Source organism: Hylobates moloch, unplaced genomic scaffold, assembly GCF_009828535.3.
Source record: "Hylobates moloch isolate HMO894 unplaced genomic scaffold, HMol_V3 SCAFFOLD_2, whole genome shotgun sequence".
Taxonomy (NCBI): domain Eukaryota; kingdom Metazoa; phylum Chordata; class Mammalia; order Primates; family Hylobatidae; genus Hylobates; species Hylobates moloch.
Genome location: NW_026652277.1, coordinates 153077068 through 153098833, shown reverse-complemented (window position 1 = coordinate 153098833; position 21766 = coordinate 153077068). Strand labels below are relative to the sequence as shown.

The window sequence follows — 21766 nt, the reverse complement described above, 5'->3', positions numbered from 1 at the left end:
TGCAAAAAATGGTGTGTTATAAAAGACATTCATCAAAAGAATGGTCAAGAAAGATATTTCTATAGTGATGCCTGACTGAACAAGGAGAAAATAGACTGTTACTTCAGAACAAACCTCTGGATAGGACTGTGCCACCTAACCTCCTTATAGAACTTTAATTTATTATAAAATATTGAAATAATAATATCTAATTGGACATAGGGAAGTTATGATTTACTCAGAACCCACTGCCAAATTAAAACAAGCAAAGAAGTTTACTACATACAATATGATGATCAGAAGACAGTAAGTGATCTTCATATGAGAAGTTCACAGCACATTGGATAAAAACGCTGAAATACAAGCAGATTCCCATGAGCCACGTTGTTTTTGTCCTTCAGTATGTTAAGGGAATAATCCTAACTGAATGGTTAGATTTGGCTGCTGTCATGTGGACAGATGATAGCATGTGAAACCACCCTGATTCCTCGTTGCATAGCAATTCTGTACAGTTACACCTTGAAGATATTGCCGATTTGGTTCCAGACCACTGCAATAAGGTGAATATCACAGTGAAACAAGTCACACAAATTCGGGGGTTTCTCAGTACATAGAAAACTATGTTTAAAACTATGTTTACTGTAGTCTATTAAGTATGTAGTAGCACCACCATGTCTAAATGATCAGTGTACATATGTTAATGAAAAAACTACTTGATTGCTAAAAAATACCAATGATCGTCTCAGCCTTCAGCAAGTCATCTTTTTACTGGAGGCAGGTCTTGCCTCAGTGTTGATGGCAGCTGACTGATCAGACTGGTGGTTGCTGAAGGTTGTGGTGACTGTGGCAATTTCTTAAAATGAGACAAAAATGAAATTTGCCACATCGATTGACTCTTCCTTTCACAAAAGATTTCTCTGTAGCATGCAGTGCTGTCTGATAGCATTTTACCCGAAGTAAAACGTTGAGAATTGGATTCAGTACTCTCAAACCCTGCTGCTGCTTTATCAACTAAATTTATGTGATATTCTACATCCTCTGTTATTTCAGCAAGAGTCACAGCATCTTCACCAGGATTAGATTCCATCTGAAGAAACCACTTTCTTTGTTCATCCATAAGAAACAACTCTTTATCCATTCGTTTTATCATGAGATTGCAGCAATTCAATCACGTGTTCAGGCTCCACTTCTGTTTCCACCAAATCTCCAGTTACTTCCTCCACTGAAGTCTTAAAACCCTCAGAGTCATCCATGAGGGTCAGAATAAACCTTCCACACTCTTGTTAATGTTGACAATCGGATGTCCTCCTGTGAATCACAAATCTTCTTAATGTCATCTAGAATAGTGCATCCTTTCCAGAAGGTTTTCAACTTACTTGCTCATATTCATCAGAGGAATCACTGTCTATGTCAGCTATGGACTTAAGAAATATATTTCTTAAATAACAAAACTTGAAAGTCAAAACTACTCCTTGATCCATGGGCTACAGAATGGATGTTGTGGTAGCTGGCATGAAAACAACATTTATCTCCTTGTGCATCTCCATCAGAGCTCTTTGGTAGACCAGTGAGAAGTAATATTTTGAAAGGAATCTTTTTTTTCTGAGCAGAAGGTCACAAAGCAGTAGGGCTTAAAATATTCAGTAAACTGTGCTGTAGATGGATGGGCTATCATCTAGATTTGTTCTTCTATTTATAGAGGAGAGACAGAGTAGATTTAACATAATTCTTAAGGGCTCTGGGATTTTTGAAATGGCAAATGAACACTGGCTTCAACTTGAAGTCACCAGCTATATTAGTTCCTAACAGGAGAGTCAGCCTGTTCTTTGAAGCTTTTAAACCAGTCATTGACTTCTCCTCTCTAGCTATGAAAGTCCTAGATGGCATCTTCTTCCAATATAAGTCTGTTTAAATCTCCATGGAGAAAATCTATTCTTTAGTATAGCCACCTTCATTAGTGATCTTACCTAGATCTGGATAACTTGCTGCAGCTTGTACCTCAGCACTTGCAGCTTCACCTTGCACTTTTATGTTATGGAGATGGCTTCTTTCTTCACACTTCATGAAGCAACCTCTGCTAGCTTCCAACTTTTCTTCTGCAGCCTCCTCACCTTTCTCAGCCTTCATAGAATTGAAGAGAGTTAAGACTTTGCTCTGAATTGGACTTTGGCTTAAGAGAATGTTGTGGCTTGTTTGATCTTCTATCCAGACCACTAAAACTTCCATATCAGCAATAAGGCTGTTTTGCTTTCTTATCATTCATGTGTTCACTGGAATAGCACTTTTAATTTCCTTCAAGAACTTTTCCTTTGTATTCATAACTTTACTGTTTGGCACAAAAGGCCAGTTTTTTGCTTCTATCAGCTTTCTACATCCCTTCCTCACTAAACTTAATCATTTCTAGTTTTTTATTTAAAATGAAGGACTTGCAGCTCTTTTGGTTTGAACACTTAGGGGCCATTATAGAGTTATTAATTGGCCTAATTTCAATACCATTATATCTCAGGGAATAGGAAGCCCAAGGAGAAGGGGAGAGAGACCTGGTGGTAGGGGGTAAGAGGGTGGAGGTTGGTTGGTGAAGCAATCAAAACATGCACAACATTTATCAATTAAGTTATTGTCTTCTATGGCTATGGTTTATGGCACCCCAAAACAATTACATTGGTAACATCAAAGGTCACCCATCGTAGATCACCATAACAGATATAACAATAATGGAAAAATTTGAACTATTGTAAGAATTATCAGAATATGATACACAGACACAAGTAAGCACATGCTGTTGGAAAAAAATGGCCTTGATAGACTTGCTCAATGCAGGAGTGCCACAAACCTTCAGTTGGCAAAAAAATTGCAGTATCTGCATGTTTGGGAAAAACTTTCCCACCACGTTTTCACTGTGCTCTCACACCACAATTAACATAGAAGGCTTCCATGGCCAGCTAGATGTACTCCAATTCAATTCTAGTACCCTCTACTTGAAGACAGTGTCAGATCCCACAGGTTGAGGGCTCAGTCCCCAAGATTGCACCCCCGCCCCCCCCCCCCCGGCACCATTCACAAGTACAAGCTTCCAGAACTCTTGACCAACCGGCTTCAAGTTGGGGTTCCTACAACCTCCTCTTCCAGTTCACTTAATTTGCTGGAGTAACTCATGGAACTCAGAGAAACACTTACTTATATGTACTAGTTTATTACAAGGCATGTTACAAAGAAAACAGATGAAGAGATACATAGAGCGACCTATGAGGCAAGGAGGGGAGGCTTCCATGACCTCCCTGGGACGCGACTGTCCTGGAACCTCCATTTGTTCAGCTATCTGGAAGCTCTGTTAACCCAGTCCTCTTAGGTTTTTGTGGAAGCTCCGTGACATCAGCATTCCTTCCTCCATGGTAGAGCGGGGAAGGACCCTCTGATTGTTCATAAGACCTACAGTCAGAAAGGTAGGGGGTGGTGATTAGAGCCCTACCTTGGGGCAGGTAAAAGGAGAGCAGAAGGAGATCAGAGACATTCTGTTTTCTGAGGCCTGCCCCTAAAGCCTAACATACCCACCATTAAACCAAAAAACTGTAACAAGGGATATAGGAGTTATGAACCAGGACTTGCAAACAGAAACATAATACATATTATAACACCACGCTGTGAAATACAATAAAATGAGGTCCGCCTGTACTTGAATGTCAGCAATGGTATTATGATGTCATGCTCCAATTTCTTTGCTTTAAAGAACGTAGCCTCACCAGTCATCACCCTCCCAAGGATGCTGGTTGTAGAGTTTTATGACAAAGACATTTCTACATCTGGAGATGACAGCTTAATAGTGTGGAACACGGTTCTGTAAGTTGCTGAGGACCTGAAATGGATACAAGTGAGGCATTACACATTTGTAGTTTTAGGCTGGGGTAGTAGTAAGTGGTTCATCTGACACCATCAGGTTTACAAATGTACTAGCCTGCTAGGGCTGCCCTAACAAAATACCACAGACTGGGTGGTTTTGCAGAAATTTATTTTCTCAGTGTGATATGTATATGTATGTCGACTGCTACTCATCCATTTTAAAAAGTATGAAATAATGTATTTTGCAGCAACTTGTATGGGACTGGGACCATTATCCTAAGTGAAGTAATTCAGGAACAAAAAACCACATACTACGTGTTCTCACTTAAAAGTAGGAGCTAAGCTACACAAAGGCATACAGAGAGGTATAATGGACATTGGAGAGTCAGAAGAGTGGAAGGAGGGTGGGAGAGGGATGAAGAATGAAAAATTACCTGTCGGGGGCCAGGTGCAGTGGTTCACGTCTGTAATCCCAGCACTTTGGGAGGCCAAGGCAGGCGGATCACCTGAGGTCAGGAGTTTGAGACCAGCCTGGCCAACATGGTGAAACCCCATCTCTACTACAAATACAAAAATTGGCTGAGCATGGTGGCGGGCACCCGTAATCCCAGCTACTCGGGAGGCCAAGGCAGGAGAATAGCTTGAACCCGGGAGGCAGAGTTTGCAGTGAGATGAGATGGCGCCACTGTACTCCAGCCTGGGCGAGAGACGAAGACTCTATCTCAAAAAAAAAAAAAAAAAAAAAATTACCTGTGGGGTACAGTGTATACTATTTACATGACAGGTACACTGAAAGCCCAGACTTCACCACTGTACAATTCATCCATGTAACCAGAAACCACTTGTACCCCTAGAGCTATTGAAATAATTTTTTAAAAAAAGAAGAAGAAATTTATTTTCTCACAATTCTGGAGGCTAGAAGACCAAGATCAAGGTGCTAGCACAGTCGGTTTCTCCTACTGCCTCTCTGGTTGGCTTGCAGATGGCCACTTTCTCACTGTATCTTCCTCTTATAAAAATGCCAGTCCTGTTAATCCAGGCCCCACCCCTATGATTTCATTTAACATGAATTACCTCCATAAAGGCCATGTTTCCAAATACATTCACACTGGGGGATAGGGCTTCAACCTATGAATTTTGAGTGACACAATTCAGTCCATAACAGTCACAGAGTGCAGAACATGTTTACAGGTACTAGTGGGCCATGCAAAATTGATGTGTGTATTTGGTTCTGTAAGAAGAGAGTAATCAGTAGGTACAGTAATAGAAAAGGTGTAATGTGGGCTCTCATAGGCTTTTTGGACCCCTGTGCCTCTGAAGGGATTCTTTTATCAAGACTTCCCTGTGTGTAAAATTCAAGAAAATTTTTCAGACTTCACTTGATAAGCTTCAGACTTTCCAAGGTTCACACAGTGACACAGCCTGATGTAGGATTTCGTAAGTGATTCTGTTGCCTAAGCTGAATTCGCCTGCTCTCCTTCCCAGCAGCCACCTAGGGCTCCAAACAAATAAGCATACATTAACCTCATCTTTGCATGAGACTCATTAAAGTTGTGTTTTGTACCACAGCCAGGATAAGGAACAACAGGAACAAACCATCACAGAGTTTCCTGGAACTAGGGGAAAAGAAAGAAAGAAGGGAAGGAAGGAAAGAGGTTGAGACTGGGTTTAAGTCTTGGTTCTATCACTTACTAGTTTACTTGACTTTAGAGAAGTTCCTAAATTTCTCTGGACATCAAATTCCTCTTTTGTAAAATGGAAATAAGGATACATGGCCTGACCAAGTTGTCATAAGGATTAAGCAGAATGACACCTAAACAACTAGCATGGTATCGAGAACATGGTGCGCACTCAGCACATTTTGATTAGCTTTCCTCTCCTATGATAGTACCAGGTAAGAGAATGAAAGAGAAATCTGGAGAACAAAGAGAAAAGTTAAAAGTTCCGCTTGTATGTAAGTGACTTAACATCAGTATACTAAAGTTATAACTTGTGGCCGGACGCAGTGGCTCATGCCTGTAATCCCAACACTTTGGGAGGCCACGGCAAGCGGATCACCTGAGGTCAGGAGTTCAAAACCAGCCTGACCAACATGGCGAAACCCCATCTCTACTAAAAATACAAAAATTAGCCAGGCATGGTGGTGGGCGCCTGTAATCCCAACTACTCAGGAGGCTGAGGCAGGAGAATCGCTTGAACCCAGGTGGCGGAGGTTGCAGTGAGCCGAGATCGCACCAGTGCACTCCAGCCTGGGTGACAGAGCCAGACTCCATCTCAAAAAAAAAAAAAAAAAAAAAAAGTTGTAAATCTTAAATAACACCCTGTATCGCATGTTGTAAATTAGATACTATGCTAAGCTGTACAATAGGCATTGCATTTGAGCCAGTTGAATTAAATTATCATTACTGCCGTTATATGGTGACAGCAGTTAAGTCCAAACTCATTCGTTAGAATTGCCTGATGTGTTAATAAATATTGTTAAATGGATTAAAAGGTATCAGAAACAGTTATGTGAACTGTAATGGAATCCTCTGGTTCAAACCCTTCTGTGCCTTTCCATTGGCCATATTATTAAGTCTGAACTTTTTCAACATGCATGATCCGAGCCCTGCTTACTCCATGAGCCTCAGCTTCTCCTAGCCTTCTATCTCAGCTCTCACGTCTAATGCCGGGTTCCCACCACGTGGGACTCTTAGGTTTCTCTTCCCTGGACTCTCACGTGCTGTGCACACTGAGACATGCTATAAATATATATATATAACTATATATGTAATTTTCCATTACATATGTAGTTGTATAACCTATACATTTTCAGATACTGTTTAAGTAGAGGGGAAAACAGCATAAATGTATTATTTAATATAGATGTTATTATGTCCTACTTTATACAGTGTATCAGATCTAAATCTAAAATGAATTGAGTTCTTTCTGCCTTTAACTACTATAAGGGATTTTTTTCTTCTTTTCCTTTTTTTTTTGAGACAAGGTCTTTCTGTATCACGCAAGCTGAAGTGTAGTGGTGCAGTCATAGCTCACTGCAGCCTCCAAACCCCGGGGCTCAAGTGATCCTCCCACCCCAGCCTCCTGAGTGCTAGGACTGCAGACACACACTACCACAGCCAACTGATTTTTTTTATTTTTTGTATAGGGATGGAGGTCTGGCTTTGTTGCTCAGGTTGATCTCGAACTCTTGGCTTCAAGCAATCCTCCTGCCTCAGCCTCCCAAAGTGCTGAGATTACAGGCATGAGCCACCATGCCCTGCCAAGGATTTTTAAATGCCTGTGCAGCCACTGCCATATCATTTTGACTTGGGTTTTCAAAAGAAAAGGAAATCAAATATAATGATTACTGTAACACAAAGAAGAGGATTCTCATGAAAAGGCTTTTCCTCTTAAATTCGTATCAAGTAAAAATAACTTATAAGGATACTTTTTAAAGATAGAAGGCTTAAGTTGTCGATATAAAACATATATATGTACGTGTGTAGAGAAATTTATCTCAAAAAAAGACATTAACAGTAAACCAAGCAATGCAATCAGATTGTTCCACGGAGTTTTTCCTTTTTGTAAAACTGTAAACCTTCTGAAGAATTTTTTTCAGATGCATCTGCTTAGCACAGAGAATGAGACATAAAGGTAGTATAAAACAATTCTAAAAAAGAATTGCTTTGCTTCACAAGTAATTTACTTTAAAAAATTAACATCTGCTATTTTGAAGCTAATCTTAGTGTATTGAATGCTCGTAACCATTTCTCAATCCCGCAGTCTTTTATCTTGCTTCTCCTGCTGTGTTCCCACCACCCCTCATCCCATTAGCAAACCTTGAGACAGCCTCACACTTACCAAAGTACTGCTTTGGTTTCAGCTGCTCTTCTGCAAGAGGAAGTGAATGTTGGGGGTTTTCTCTGTGGTACAGTTGTGATAAAGCTGTGGTGGTCTTATCTCTCTTTTAGGTAGTGGCTCTTTATGACTACACAGCGAATCGATCAGATGAACTAACCATCCATCGCGGAGACATTATCCGAGTGTTTTTCAAAGATAATGAAGACTGGTGGTATGGCAGCATAGGAGAGGGACAGGAAGGTTATTTTCCAGCTAATCATGTGGCTAGTGAAAGTAAGTTTTATGCTCCCTTCCTGGTTTACTAGTATGGTATAACTGATAGTCCAAGATTTTATCATTTTCTAGTCTTTAATTTACTGTCTTTGTAACCTTTGCATATGTTTACCAACGGGTATTGCTTTTCATTCTCGTGATGTAAAAAAATAAAAAGAGGAGGCACTAATACGTTAGAAAGCTGCTACATTCTGAGATTGGAATGTTTGTTTCATGGACTTCTTATCCTCAGGGACCCTGCCCCTCTAGCTACCAGCTTTCTTATTCAACTCATTTGACCCTGCCACCTGCCTCATGCACAGTTCTGTCAGTTCTTCTCTTGCCACAGTGACTCCTCAGCTGACTGGCATCTTAAGAGCTTCTAGTTCCCCAACTGCATTCTTTTACTTTGTATACCTCAGTCCTGGCTGGTTACCTGTGAAAACAAAACTACAATAAGTTGGCCGGGCGCGGTGGCTCACGCTTGTAATCCCAGCACTTTGGGAGGCCGAGGCGGGCAGATCACGAGGTCAGGAGATCGAGACCACGGTGAAACCCCATCTCTACTAAAAATACAAAAAAATTAGCCGGGCGTGGTGGCGGGCGCCTGTAGTCCCAGCTACTCGGAGAGGCTGAGGCAGGAGAATGGCGTGAACCCGGGAGGCGGAGCTTGCAGTGAGCCGAGATTGCGCCACTGCACTCCAGCCTGGGCGACAGAGCGAGACTCCGTCTCAAAAAAAAAAAAAAAAAAAAAAAACTACAATAAGTTGTTTCATTCTCAAGTAAATTTAGCCCTCATTTATGGGGGAAAAAAATGAGCTAGAGCTGAAAATATGTAAGCACAAAGTTGATAAATGACAATTATTTAAAAGTTATGTGCACGTGTTGACAAAGCCTGGAACTTACCATGTGATGTGACAAGACTGTATGAACCTTTCTTGTATTTTAATTTCTACTTTGTGTTTTAATAATGGTTTTTGTTCAATAAATGATAGCTTAAAAATGCAAAAAAAAGAGCTAGAGAAGAAAATCTAAATATGAGTTTCCGAAAGCTGTAGATTCACCACTAGGCCTTGAGAGTTGAAAACAGAACTAACGCAAAGAGCCTGAAAACAAAAATAATAATAACTTTAAAACTATCATTAAAGGGGAGAAGTATAGCAGTGCTTCTTCAGAAGAATACATCCTATCCACAATTAACCTGATAGCATGCTAGGAAAAGCACAACACTCAGGGGTCAGGAAAACTGACTTCTAACCTCAGCTCAACATCTTACACTCATATGCCCCAGTTACCTGCTGTAAAATGAAGGAATTAAATGATATCATCTGTAAGCTTTTCTTCTGTAAGCACAAAAATTCTGGTTCTGATTCAAAATGTAGTATAGGCAGGCCAGGCACTGTGGCTCACGCCTGTAATCCCAGCACTTTGGGAGGCCGAGGCAGGCAGATCACTTGAGGTCAGGAGTTCGAGACCAGCCTGGCCAACATGGCAAAACCTTGTCTCTACTAACAATACAAAAAATTAGCCAGGCGTGGTGGTGGGCATCTATAATCCCAGCTACTTGGGAGGCTGAGGCGGGAGAATCGCTTGAACCCAGGAGGCGGAGGTTACAGTGAGCCAGGATCGTGCCACTGCACTCCAGCCTAGCAACAGAACAAAACTCTGTCTCAAAAAAAAAAAAAAAATTGTAGTATAGGCGGCCTTGAAATTGAGAACAATCTGTGTTTTGAATATTTAAGTCTTTTGTTTCTGCAAAGAAATAATTATTATAAATAATAATTTGTTTTCAGGCTAGTCCATGAAACTGTTTAACCCAAAACTACGACTAAACCAAAATATTATTGATTCTAACTTAAGTTTTCAATTTTGACAGCCAAAGAGATGAAGGAATCGAAGAAGAATTTCCTTCGTGATTACCGGATGCTGGGCTAAGCCTAGATAAAATTATCTGTCTTTGGCACCTTCCCACGACCTTGTCTTCAGCCAGATCCTTCCCATTGCTCCCCTCCCCAGTCTCTCAAGTGCCCTAAGTCCCATTGCAGCTCCCTTCTTCAGCTTATCTGCCACAGTCAGCAGACTCCTCCCCTAAAAAGTGCTATGTGTCTCAAAAATTGTACTACTTCTCACTCTCATAAAATTCTTCATTTCTTCTGTGTAGCTGTTTTAGTTACCTTCTTGTAAGTAGTAAATGACATATAACTCTTTTTTTTTTCTTTTTTTTTTTTTTCTGAGACAGGGTCTCACTTTGTCACCCAGGCTAGAGTGCAGTGATGCAGTCATGGCTCACTGCAGCCTTGACCTCCCAGGCTCAATCAGTCCTCCCATCTCAGCCTCCTGAGTAGCTGGAACTACAGGCGCATGCTACCATGCCCAGCTAATTTTGACATATGACTCTTAAACTCTGTTAGAGGTATATTTTTGTGTTTAGAAGAGATTGTGTAATGGAAAAAACAGAAGGCCGTATGAAAGGAAGAAATTTTAGGGCAAGTTAATTCCCATGTAGGTATAAGACAGCATATAAGTTCTATAAGCTCAGCACTTCTAACTTCCAGATCATCTAAAATAGCCAAGTTCCTTCTTCTCATCGTTGGGTCTCCCACAGGGTTAACAGCTGAGGTTAAACAGGGGTAGCTTCTGTTTAAATCAAACTTTTTAAATCAAGATCTGCTGGCACAATGGTAGTCACTCTGGAGTATGCCTCATTTTAACGAAATATTACAATCCATTACTCTTTTCGTATACAAATGGAAATATTTTTTAAATTTTCTCACTTGTGTATCTCTAGGCGGGGTGGATTAAGTGCTTTAATTTGAGAATCTAGTTTACAAAAATAACCTCTTAGGCTTGCAGATCTTGAGAGGATATAGATATTTGAGCTACAGTGAATTAAAAGCTAATGAGGCCAGATGCAGCAGCTCATGCCTGTAATCCCAACACTTCAGGAGGCTGAAGAGGGAGGATCACTTGATGCCAAGAGATTGAGACCAGCCTGGGCAATATAACAAGACTCCATCTCCACAAAAAATAAATTTTTTTAAAAAGCTAATGAAATTTGTTCTTCTTCCATGATGATCAAAGCCAGACCTCTGAAGCATATTGCAGTGATGAGTTGATGGCTACATACAGAAATTAATTCTTTGTCTCAATAATGACCATCCTTCAACTGCCATAATTCCTTATTGTAACCCAGAATAATTTATGTTTTCTTTTAGCATCAGTCACTGCTTCTTTAAAAAGCCTTGTATAGACCAGAACAACAACAAAAAAAAAAACTTAGAAAATCTGAAACTGTAATGATTGAACTCTCACACTTCATTAGGGGTTATTTCCCTTTCCCTTTTATCCTTTTTTTACCTGAATTTAACAAAAAACTCAATTGCCCAGTTTTAACATTAGAGAAAAAAATGACTGTCAGTAGCATATTCTAGTCTAAAAATAGTAGGAAGAATTGTCCTTGATCTTTATCTGAAGCCAACTATGCAAAGTAAATTATCTAAGGGAGTATAAGAGCAGAATCTAAGGAAGTATACATGCAGATACTCTAAGAGAGCCTGTCCTCTAAGAGAACAACACAATAAAAGAAGTTCGTACTCCCACTGTTATAAAGAACTTACTCTCTTTGTATCTTAAGGCACTGAAAAGAACAACATGATCAGCTTCCCCCCATCACATCTAACACCCTTAAAATACGAGATAAACCCAATAATAAAATCACTCCACATACAAAGACAATTAGTATATCTCATAATCTTAGTTGTACAATTTTGATCAAGTATATTTCAGCAATTTCTTTCAATTCAGAGATGTTCTTAACCAAAATATATTTTTGTTTTAACCCTTTAAAATTTGCACATAGCTCTTTAGATTCAATACCCTGTATAGATTCAATAGATGATATAGAATACTGGATTATAAGAATCTTAAATTCAACACTGTATATAGATTCAATATCATATATAGTCCTAACTCCATGCTATTGATTTCATATCATCTTCCCAAATTATCCTTTCTTTTTTTTTTTTGAGACAGAGGCTCGCCCTGTCTCCCAGGCTGGAGTGCAGTGGTGCTGTCTTGGCTCACTGCAACCTCCACCTCTCAGGTTCAGACAATTCCAATGCCTCAGCCTCCCAAAGCTGGAACTACAGGTGCACGCCACCATGCCCAGCTAATTATTATATTTTTGGGTAGGGATGGGGTTTCACCATGTTGGCCAGGCTGGTCTCAAACTCTTGGCCTCAAGGGATCCGCCCACCTCGGCCTCCCAAAGTACTGGCATGAGCCACCGCGCCCTGCCCCCAAATTATTTTTTCTGCATACCTCTGACTGGTAAAATCCTACCTAGTCTTCAGAGTCTGATACACCTACCACTTCTTCCATTAAGCATTTTCCATCCCCACATCAGAGTTTGTAATTATTTCACTTTCAAATAATGTCACATTTATTTTATGGTTACTTGTAAACATGTCTTTCTCTGACCAGATTGTAAGCTCCTTGCTAATGAAGACTATCTTTTGATGATCTCCATATGTTCTTCAGCAGTTCCTAGCAGATATCCTGGCATTTAGCAGGTTCCTGGTAAATGTGTATTGAGATAAAATAAAATAAGCATCTGTCTGACCACATAATAAGTGAAAATGACACCTTCTGCATTTCTGAAATCCAGATGATTAAAATTTTCCAATCATAGTTCTTTTGATAACTAATGAGTAAAATTGCAAATTGCCATAACAAGTAAGTTTTAGGTATCTTATTGGTACACCAAGGAATTGAATATCAATTTCTTTAATTTCATATTTGCCCCTACCATCATTGTTTTTCCCCCATGGAGCAATGCTCCTCAGTTTGATTACATGAATTCCTTTTTCCAATTTCAGCACTGTATCAAGAACTGCCTCCTGAGATAAAGGAGCGATCCCCTCCTTTAAGCCCTGAGGAAAAAACTAAAATAGAAAAATCTCCAGCTCCTCAAAAGGTAAATGTTTTTAAGAATATGTATTGCATATGTACTTTGATTTTCACTCTCTCTGGATAAAATATTACTTTATTTTTTATGCTTATTATCCTTCATTGTTCACATTATTTTTTATGTCTTGGTACAAACATCATTATGAAATATATAAGGCACATGTTATAGCCATTTTCCAGATAAGGAAACTGAGGAGGCCCAGAGAGGTTAAAGTAGACTCCAAGTCACAGCCTAAGTGATGGGACAAGGACCCAAAGTAGAACTTGTGGCTTTAGGTGTGCTATTTCTACTCTGCACTTATTTCTTTAACTGTGATATTGACGGTGTCATCAGCCCCACCTGGGAGGTAAACATTTATGCTGGAGATCACTGGAGTTCACAAAATTAAGATGTTCTATCTTTTTGGAGCATTCCTTTTACTTGCAGATAATTTAAAATGTTTTTACATTAAAATGAATGTGGATGTATTATCAGCCAGAGCAGCCAGAGAAATGTCATGTATTTTAGTGTGTGTCATCAGACCCTTCAGGGATATTAATCAGTATTCTTCTGATGTTAGCAGTACTTTGGTAGAAAGGTTTAATAAGCACTGTACTATCATGTATATTGCTTACTAAACTTGTTTTATTATATTACATTAGCTCTTCCCTTAGACTGAATAACCTCACTACTTCTTGATTCCATGAACTAACATAGGTTTTTTTTACAAATACATTTCATGTACATATCATTACAGTGTCAAAATAAAGTTTTTTGACAGTTGAACCTGACGTATATCGTTCAGTCATTCAGCATGTATTTATTGAATGCCTTCATCCGTGCACTGTATTAATCCCCACTGAAACAGGAGTTTCAGGAGTAGGCAAGGCACTTGCCCTTAAGTTGCTTACAGGCTGGTGCGTACACCTGCAAGCAAGCAAGTCCAGTAGACTCTGGTAGAAACTATAATGCAGATATGTACACAGTATATTGGGAACACATACAAAGAAACCCTCTTAAATATACCCTGGGGTAGTCCATGAAGAGTTCCCAAGGAGGAAATACTTGACCTGAGGCATCTAGGATGCAAAAATATGTGTTAGGTCAATGAAGTTAGAAAAAACTTTCCAGCAGAGGGAATAACATGAGTAAGTTATGGGATGGTATGATTATGTCTGGGCATAAGTTCTAATAGAAGAACAGGAGAAATGCAGGAACCAGGCCACAGAACAGCATAGCATACTCTGCTAAAACACTTAAATTTTATACTCCTGACGAAGGGGATCCCCTGAAGGACGTAATTCAGGGAATGACATGAACAGATTTGCATGTTAGAAAGGTCATTCTAGTGCAGCAGAATAGTTGCTGAATTTGAGGTAGCTAAGGACTTAGCACAAGGAAATTAGGAATCTATGGAAATAAAATACAAAAACCTGAACTAGTGGGGATGGAGGGCAGGGGACATAAGCTGTAATTGACAGGATTTTATGATTAATTGGATTTTATTAGTGAACTGGAATCTAGGATTTTGCTAAGGGTCTTGACTTATACAACTGAATAAATAGTGGTGCCATAGAAGTAATGAAATAAATAAGAAAGATTTGGGAAGACAGGGAAAAGCAATCACCATTCCTTGCAGAGTAAGATATGATAAGCTCGGTTTTAGATATCTCAATTTAGTAGTATCTGTAGTGCTCCCAGATAGAAATATTCACTGGGAGCCAGAAATGCAGGATTGTAATTTGAGAGAATGTAGAGCTTCAAAATCAAATGAGAATTAGTGTGTTAGTTCTATTATATCAGTAAGTGGAAGCTTGTAATGAAGGCAGAGCCCAGAAAGTATGTCATAGAGCTATAAGAGCAGAAGGCCAAGGACAGAACCTAATTAAACACTAGTATTAAGGGACAGTCAAAGGAAGAGAAGATTAAGAAAGAATAAAGGAAAAGGAAAAAAAGAAAAAATAATAAAAAGAAAAAAAGTGCCCTGGAAGCCAGAAGAGGTAGAGAGGTTCAAGAAGAGTATAGTTGGAAACAGCCAAGCAGTTAGGTTGTCGAAGCATTTGGTCATCAAGAGGACCCTGGTAGCTTTATACCAGTATCAATAGAGTGGCAAGGATTGAAGAGCAGAGTAAAGGTAGAATGAGGCCTCAGCATGTGAACTCTCATGGAAGCCATTCTCAAAGCTTCACTTTGAAGAATAAAAAAATATTCCTCAGTGGCTAAAGAGAGGTCTGGTGTCCATGAATGATTTTTTAAATAATGGACAGACGTAAAATTATATATTAAGGAGACAAAGCCAATAGACAGGTTCAGGTTGAAGATAGACAAAGAAAGGACACCAAGGACACAGTGAATCTTGGAGGAAGCAGGAAGTACTTTATTGGAAAGACAGATTGACAGATTAGTCTTGCTCCAAGCAGAGGGTTCTCAACTGAGAGTGATTGTGCCTTCCAGGAGTCATTTGGCAATGTTTGGAGATGTTTTTTGTTTTCTCAACTACAAGGTGGGGGATAATACTGGTGGGTAGAGGTCATGGATGTTTCTCAGTTTCCTAGAATGCAGAGGACAGCTCCCCTCAACAAAGAATTCTCTGGCCAAAAATGTCAACAGTATGGAGCTTAGAGCAGTGCCCCTCTAAACAGGTAAGTGTGGATAGGGATGCAGATAAGTTAATAAAAGGTTGAAGTCTAGAAATTAAAGATATTTCTATGTTCTCCAAAACAAAAAGGAAGGTTCATTTCTAATGCGAGTGGCAAAGGAGTGAGATAGGAGCACAAGAAGAATAATAACCATCTGAGTAAGGAAAATAGGGGCTCATTTAGGATATATAAAAAAATTTCTTAGTAGTTCTGGGAGCTGCTGTTTTGCATACCATAAGAATGGAGGTGGCATAAATCTGTACAGTTGGATTTTTTTTCTTCAGTAGTCTCTTCTCAGCATCTAGGGTATAGCAGTAGAGAAGGCAGATTTGGTTTAATATATAATTGGAGTTGTGAATGTGAAAGGAACACAAGAGGTTAAGAGACTTGATAGCCATTGGTAAGAATTACCAGAGTGATGCACCATAGAGGATTATCCAGTTGGAAAGGACATAGAATCAGAAGATTGGCAGAGTTAGAAAGCACATTCTCCTCTACAAGGTTACAGCAAGCTACCGGGGACCAGGTAGACGCATAGTGTCACATGGAAAAGGAGTCAGCAAGCTGGAACTATAGTGTTCAAGGCCATAAACTCTTTTGCTTATTTAGTATCTCAGATGTCAAGCAGCTTAGGTTATGATAAATTCATAAAGTATGTATAAAAGCTGAAGTGAAATTGAGGAACATGTTATTAGAGTTGAACTGGTCAAGGAACTAGGACCCAGAGTGTTGGACAGGTTGTACTCTTGAACATTAAGATTCCAAGACGATAGCAAGAGTTAGGATGAAGAGGAAACTGATGAACAAAGAGCTGACATCCTTAATTCTTAGGTTAGAACAAAGGTCTCAACTTTGGCTTCACATTGAAATCACCAAACCAGTTAAAAAACTAGATATGGATAACAATCTCCACCCCTTCAGATACATTTAGTTGGTAAAATAGGACCTAGGCAAGGGCAGATTTCAAAAGCTTTCCAGGTAGTTCTAATGTGCAGCCAATATTGACAGCCATTGTGTTAGAGTGACCACAAGGTCTGCAGATCACAGATGCAAAGATAAGCAGGAGATGTAATAGCCAGGTGTCAGAGCACTCAAGGAAAAGTGCTTTGGCATTGCAATACCCTAAAATCAGCAGTAGGGAACTAAGAGGAGGCCATTGTTAACTCCCAGCTCTCATGGTTCATGAGAGAACCATGAACTATGTGAGAATGGGTATGTGAGAATGAGTAGCCTGTGCTGTAAGGAACTGAAAGAAAAATGGTTTCTTGGTAAAACATCAGTTTCAAATAAGCAAGGATATATGGTGATGGTTGCCTACAACAATGTAAGGACTGTTGAGGGATACAGTTGAGGATTGGCAGGAATTTGATTATGGGCAAATATTACATGTGTAATATTACCCATTGTTTGTAATTCAGCAGCAGATTTAAGAATTTAGGAAAATGCTTGTTTTAGTTGTGTCTGCTGTAACAAATGTAGACTGGGTGGCTTAACAAAATTTTTTTCTTACACTTCTGGAAGCTGGGAAGTTCATGATCAGTGTGCTGGCAGATCCAGGGTCTGGTGAAAGTCTCCTCCCTGGTTTGCAGCCTCACTTATCCTCACTGGGCAGAGAGCAGAGAGAGGAAGCAAGCTTTTTTGTGTCTCTCATTATAAAAGCACCTTAGGATTTTAACACATGAATTTGGGGGTTACACAAACATAACACAAACCTGAGGTTTAAATTTACAACATAAAAACCTTTAATGCAGTGGAAGCATTTATAACATTGGTATAAACGGTTGCTGTGACAGCTAACAATACTTTTAGTCCATATTAAAAACTGCGTGATGATATGAAAGATACAGCCTTGACTTTTTGTGATTTTCTCATGTCCCTGACTCTGCAACAATGCTAACCTTTGAAACTGAGGTGACCTGACCACCCCCCCACTTAGTATGTTTCTATTACCCTTGAGTTAACACTGACTCTGCCAGAGGAAATAAAAAGAACTCTGTCAGTGTCTTACCTGTGAAGTTGGTATTGCCCCTTCCTCTTCCTGATGTGCCTGTGTTCTTATGGATAGGGACCTCCTACTTGTTTCCAAAACTTCCCAGTTCTCACTGCCTGTGCCACTCTTCTACTTAGGTGGACTCAGTGCATCATAGTCTTAGTTTAGACTGTAGTTGATTTTTTAAATTCCCTATGACTTTTGCCCCTCCCAAACTGATCTCCATGCTTCAAACATACCTTCATATTCATATTGCAGCAGACCAGTTCTTCAGATACCATCGTGAGTCACCCTTGAGGTCTACTTCAGGCTAATCCCACTGATGCCCAAACCTTAATTCTAATAGATTTAAGGAATTTACAGTCATGTAAAGGAGTTGCAGAGGATAAAACTCCATTTGGGCAAGGGAGTGGGAATGTTCTCATGGCGGATATGGAACTCAAATTAGGCTTTAAAGCTTAAGATGTGTGGATTTCTTTTGTTGAAGAACATGATTTGATCTTCTCTATCTGAATCCATGTGTTAGAATAGAATCCTGCATATATTTTTTTCCCTTAGGAATGTGCTATGTGTGTAAGACAGTATTTTACTTCCCAATGAGAGAAGGTATAACAAATGATCTATGTTTATGTAAAAAGAAGCCCCTAAGAAATATAATGTTGCCTCAAGTAATTAAAATGCTTTGGGTGCACTCTGAGTCATGGAACTAACAGCCAACTTTTGAGAAATGTGTAACTGAGCTTCTTAGCACCTGGCTAGTTGCATTTCTTAAATTTAGCTCCTTTATTAAAATATATATGGTTTGATTTTATCAAGACCTTACCTTATAAACCTCCCACAGAGTCTATCAGATATTTAATTTCATGTGCAAGTCTTATTTTTATTATCACATTTTTTTTAAGAAAGAACATGAAAAGTAGTCTCTGATAAAGTGACTAAAATTTTGGGGCATCTAAGTTCATAGAATTACAGAACTAGTGACATGGAAAGGACCTTAGAGATCATCCTTAGTGATTCTAATCAACTCCTTCATTCTACAGGAAATTGAGATCCGGGAAGCTATAAGAAGTTCGTTTAAAATGATGCTGCTAATTAGGAGCATGGCCTCCATATTCTCAGGCCAGTGCCCATTTTCCTCCACCACCTAGTTAGCAACACACACATACAGTTGGTACCTGCACAGTTAGCCAGGTTCTGTATCACATTGGTTTTTTACGTCCCTGGTTTTTTGGTTTGTTTGTTTTTGTTTTCTTTGTTTGGTTGGTTGGTTGGTTTTTTGTTGTTGTTGTTGTTGTTTTTTTTTTTTTGAGACAGTCTTGCTCTATTGCCAAGCTGAAGTACAGTGGTGAGATCTCAGCTCACTGCAACCTCCATCTCCCAAGTTCAAGCAGTTCTCATGCCTCAGCCTCCCAAGTAGCTGAGATTACAGGCGTGCACCACCATGCCTGGCTAATTTTTGTATTTTTAGTAGAGACAGCGTTTCGCTAGTTTGGTCAGGCTGGCCTCGAACTCCTGACCTCAAGTGATCCACCTGCCTCAGCCTCCCAAACTGCTGGGATTATAGGCATGAGCCACCGTGCCCAGCCCACATCCCTGTTTGGTGTTTGTTTCATTGTACCCTTCTTCATGTGTAAGTTTTAAGAATTGTACTCTATATTTTTAATGAAAAAAGGAAACAAACCTCAATCATTTTCTTTCCTTTTTAAAATTATTTCTTTTCAAACTATAGAATAAGAAGTAAAATTATACCTCTTAATAGCTTGGCAGCTGCTGCATCTTACATGTTCTTCCAAGTGGAACACACCTGCTCTGTTGCTAATTGTGCCAGGTACCTTCCAGCATTTCATCTGGTTCATTGAAATATTAGTGGGTGATGGCAGCATTTGTTGCTGACTCTTCACTGGAGGAGGAGGGGACGAGATGAGTTAATCATCCCGAAACAAATCAGTAACAACTTATACCACAGGGGAGTGGGAGCAGGAAAATGTTTTCCTCCAAATTCATTCCATAACATTTTCACCAAGGTGTGCTACAAATTGCATCTAACAGAAAAGAGAATATAAGTGTTACCAGGAAGGAGAGAAACTCAGAAGCTTTGAAAACGAGTAGTGCTGACAAACTTTATTCTATTTTTTGTATTTTGGACTTTTTTTGGTTTTAGCCTTTTTATTTTTGCTAGCCTAAGCATTAACCTTTATGATCCATTTATTTGGGGAGGAAAGTTACTACTAAAATTTTTTTTAATTACTAGAGTTGTTCTACTATAAAAAATAATATATGTTCATAGTTTTAAAATTTTAACCAGTAAAGAATAGTATAAAATGAAAAATGAGTCTTCTGTCCTGCTAATATTTATGCTCATTCTGTTTCTTGCATATGCTTACAAAAATGTTCTTGCATATATAAATACATGTCTTTTTCTATTTTTTTATGTTTATGAAACTAGGATCATACTTAAGATTCTGCTTTTTCTTTTTTCAATATATCTTTGACATCTTTTTTTTTTTTTTTTTTTTTTTGAGGCGGGGTCTCACCCTGTCACCCAGGTTGGAGTGCAGTGATGGGATCCCAGCTCACTGCAACCTCTGCCTCCCCAGTTCAAGTGATTCTCCTGCCTCAGTCTCCCGAGTAGCTCGGACTACAGGTGTGGGCCACCACGCCCTGCTAATGTTTGTACTTTTAGTAGAGATGGGGTTTCACCATGTTGGCGAGGCTGATCTCAAACTCCTAGCCTCAAGTGATCTGCGTGCCTCGGCCTCCCAAAGTGCTGCAATTACAAGTGTGAGCCACCACTCCTGGCCTCTTTTCTAATTAGCAGAGACAATCCTATTTTTTAACCATTTTTAGGTACCAAAATACCCAGTTTTCTTTTTTTAATTCCTAAAATCTGTTTTTTTAATTCCAGAAAATGCTGTTTTCTTTGTTCTTTGTTATTTCTAAAAAACAAAACCCAAAGTAGGAAAGTACTATTTACCTTCTATTAGTGTTTCAACATTAATACAGTCAAGTGTGTTTTTATATAAATGCTAGATGTACGGTAATAAGTATGCACAGAAATGTTAGATTATTTTTGAAGATGGGGAGAAACTACTGTTATTTTTGCTTATATTCTTCTCTAAAAATTCATTAAATGAATAATGGTTATTGGTTTTGCTATTCAAGATAATTACAAAAATATCTATTATAGCTAATCTTCACATGAGCAGAGGAATGTCTTAATAATTTTCGTTATTTTATTAAGCACGTAGAGTCAATAAGAGCATGCTGGCTTAATTCCAAAGGACAGACTATTCTAAACCAAAGTGTACACTCTAGTTATTTTCAGGAACAGCTGCTTTCTTGCCTAGTTCAAAACAAGAACAGAGAACCCAAAAGCATTAGATAACTTCATGGTAGTTCCTCTTCCAGCCAAACACACACACACGCAAAATTTTACATTGGTGAATCTGTCAGCCTCTCAGAAAAATGGTAGGCAATAAATATATTGCCCTCAATGTGCATGTGTTTTTCTTAGTCTTCAGCGTATCTAATAATTGTGCTGTATAACACTATTTTCAAATATCACTTTATAGAGAAAATTTTTTTCCATTTACTGATCCCTGTAACAGGAATGAATCTGAATTATTGTTAATCATAGGAATAATATGATTTATTATTATGTTAAGTCCAACAACAAATTTATAATAGACAGTGCAGATTTTTGTTATGGTGAAACAGGTTTTCCAAATAGCCAGTAGTTGGTTAATATACACTAAATCATTGGAAATATGGTCGTAATTGTTGCTTCTTTTCTATTGCTAAAGAATAATATCAATTTGCATTTTTTTACTTTAGTAATTCTGTTCATCAAAGAAAATACAGTGATTTATCTCCATTATATTTAATAAAATTAATTTATGCTTGGATTTGCTTTAAACTTTTCATAGTATTTGAAGTTTTCTTTCTTTATCTGAAGAGAACTGAATCAAAACTAACTTTATATATTTCAAGGATAGTGATGAAACTGTCCTGAAGTCTTACCTTATAAGTAGGTTAAAACTAACATGCGGCCAGGCACGGTGGCTCACGTCTGTAATCCCAGCACTTTGGGAGGCCAAGGCAGGTGGATCACCTGAGGTCGGGAGTTCGATACCATCCTGACCAACATGGAGAAACCCCGTCTCTACTAAAAATACAAAATTAGCTGGGTGTGGTGGCACATGCCTGTAATCTCAGCTACTCGGGAGGCTGAGGCAGGAGAATCGCTTGATCTCAGGAGGCATAGATTGCAGTGAGCCG

The 21766-nt window shown here is 39.0% G+C and overlaps 1 protein-coding gene across 11 annotated transcripts in view; it reads left to right on the top strand.

Moving 5' to 3' along the window:
• AHI1 (Abelson helper integration site 1) overlaps positions 1-21766 on the top strand; it is a 220199-nt gene that overhangs the window by 172370 nt on the left and 26063 nt on the right. For 10 of the 11 annotated variants that reach the window (XR_009212506.1, XM_032159628.2, XM_032159584.2 and 7 more), the window contains 2 exons: positions 7770-7932; positions 12789-12886. Coding sequence is in view for 10 of the 11 variants with exons in the window: in XM_032159628.2 (XP_032015519.1) it covers positions 7770-7932; positions 12789-12886 (261 nt within the window). In the remaining variant the exon portion in view is untranslated. Of the gene's footprint in view, positions 1-7769; positions 7933-12788; positions 12887-15406; positions 18701-21766 lie in introns of those variants that run through there. The other variant, XM_058435579.1, reaches the window with a different exon arrangement.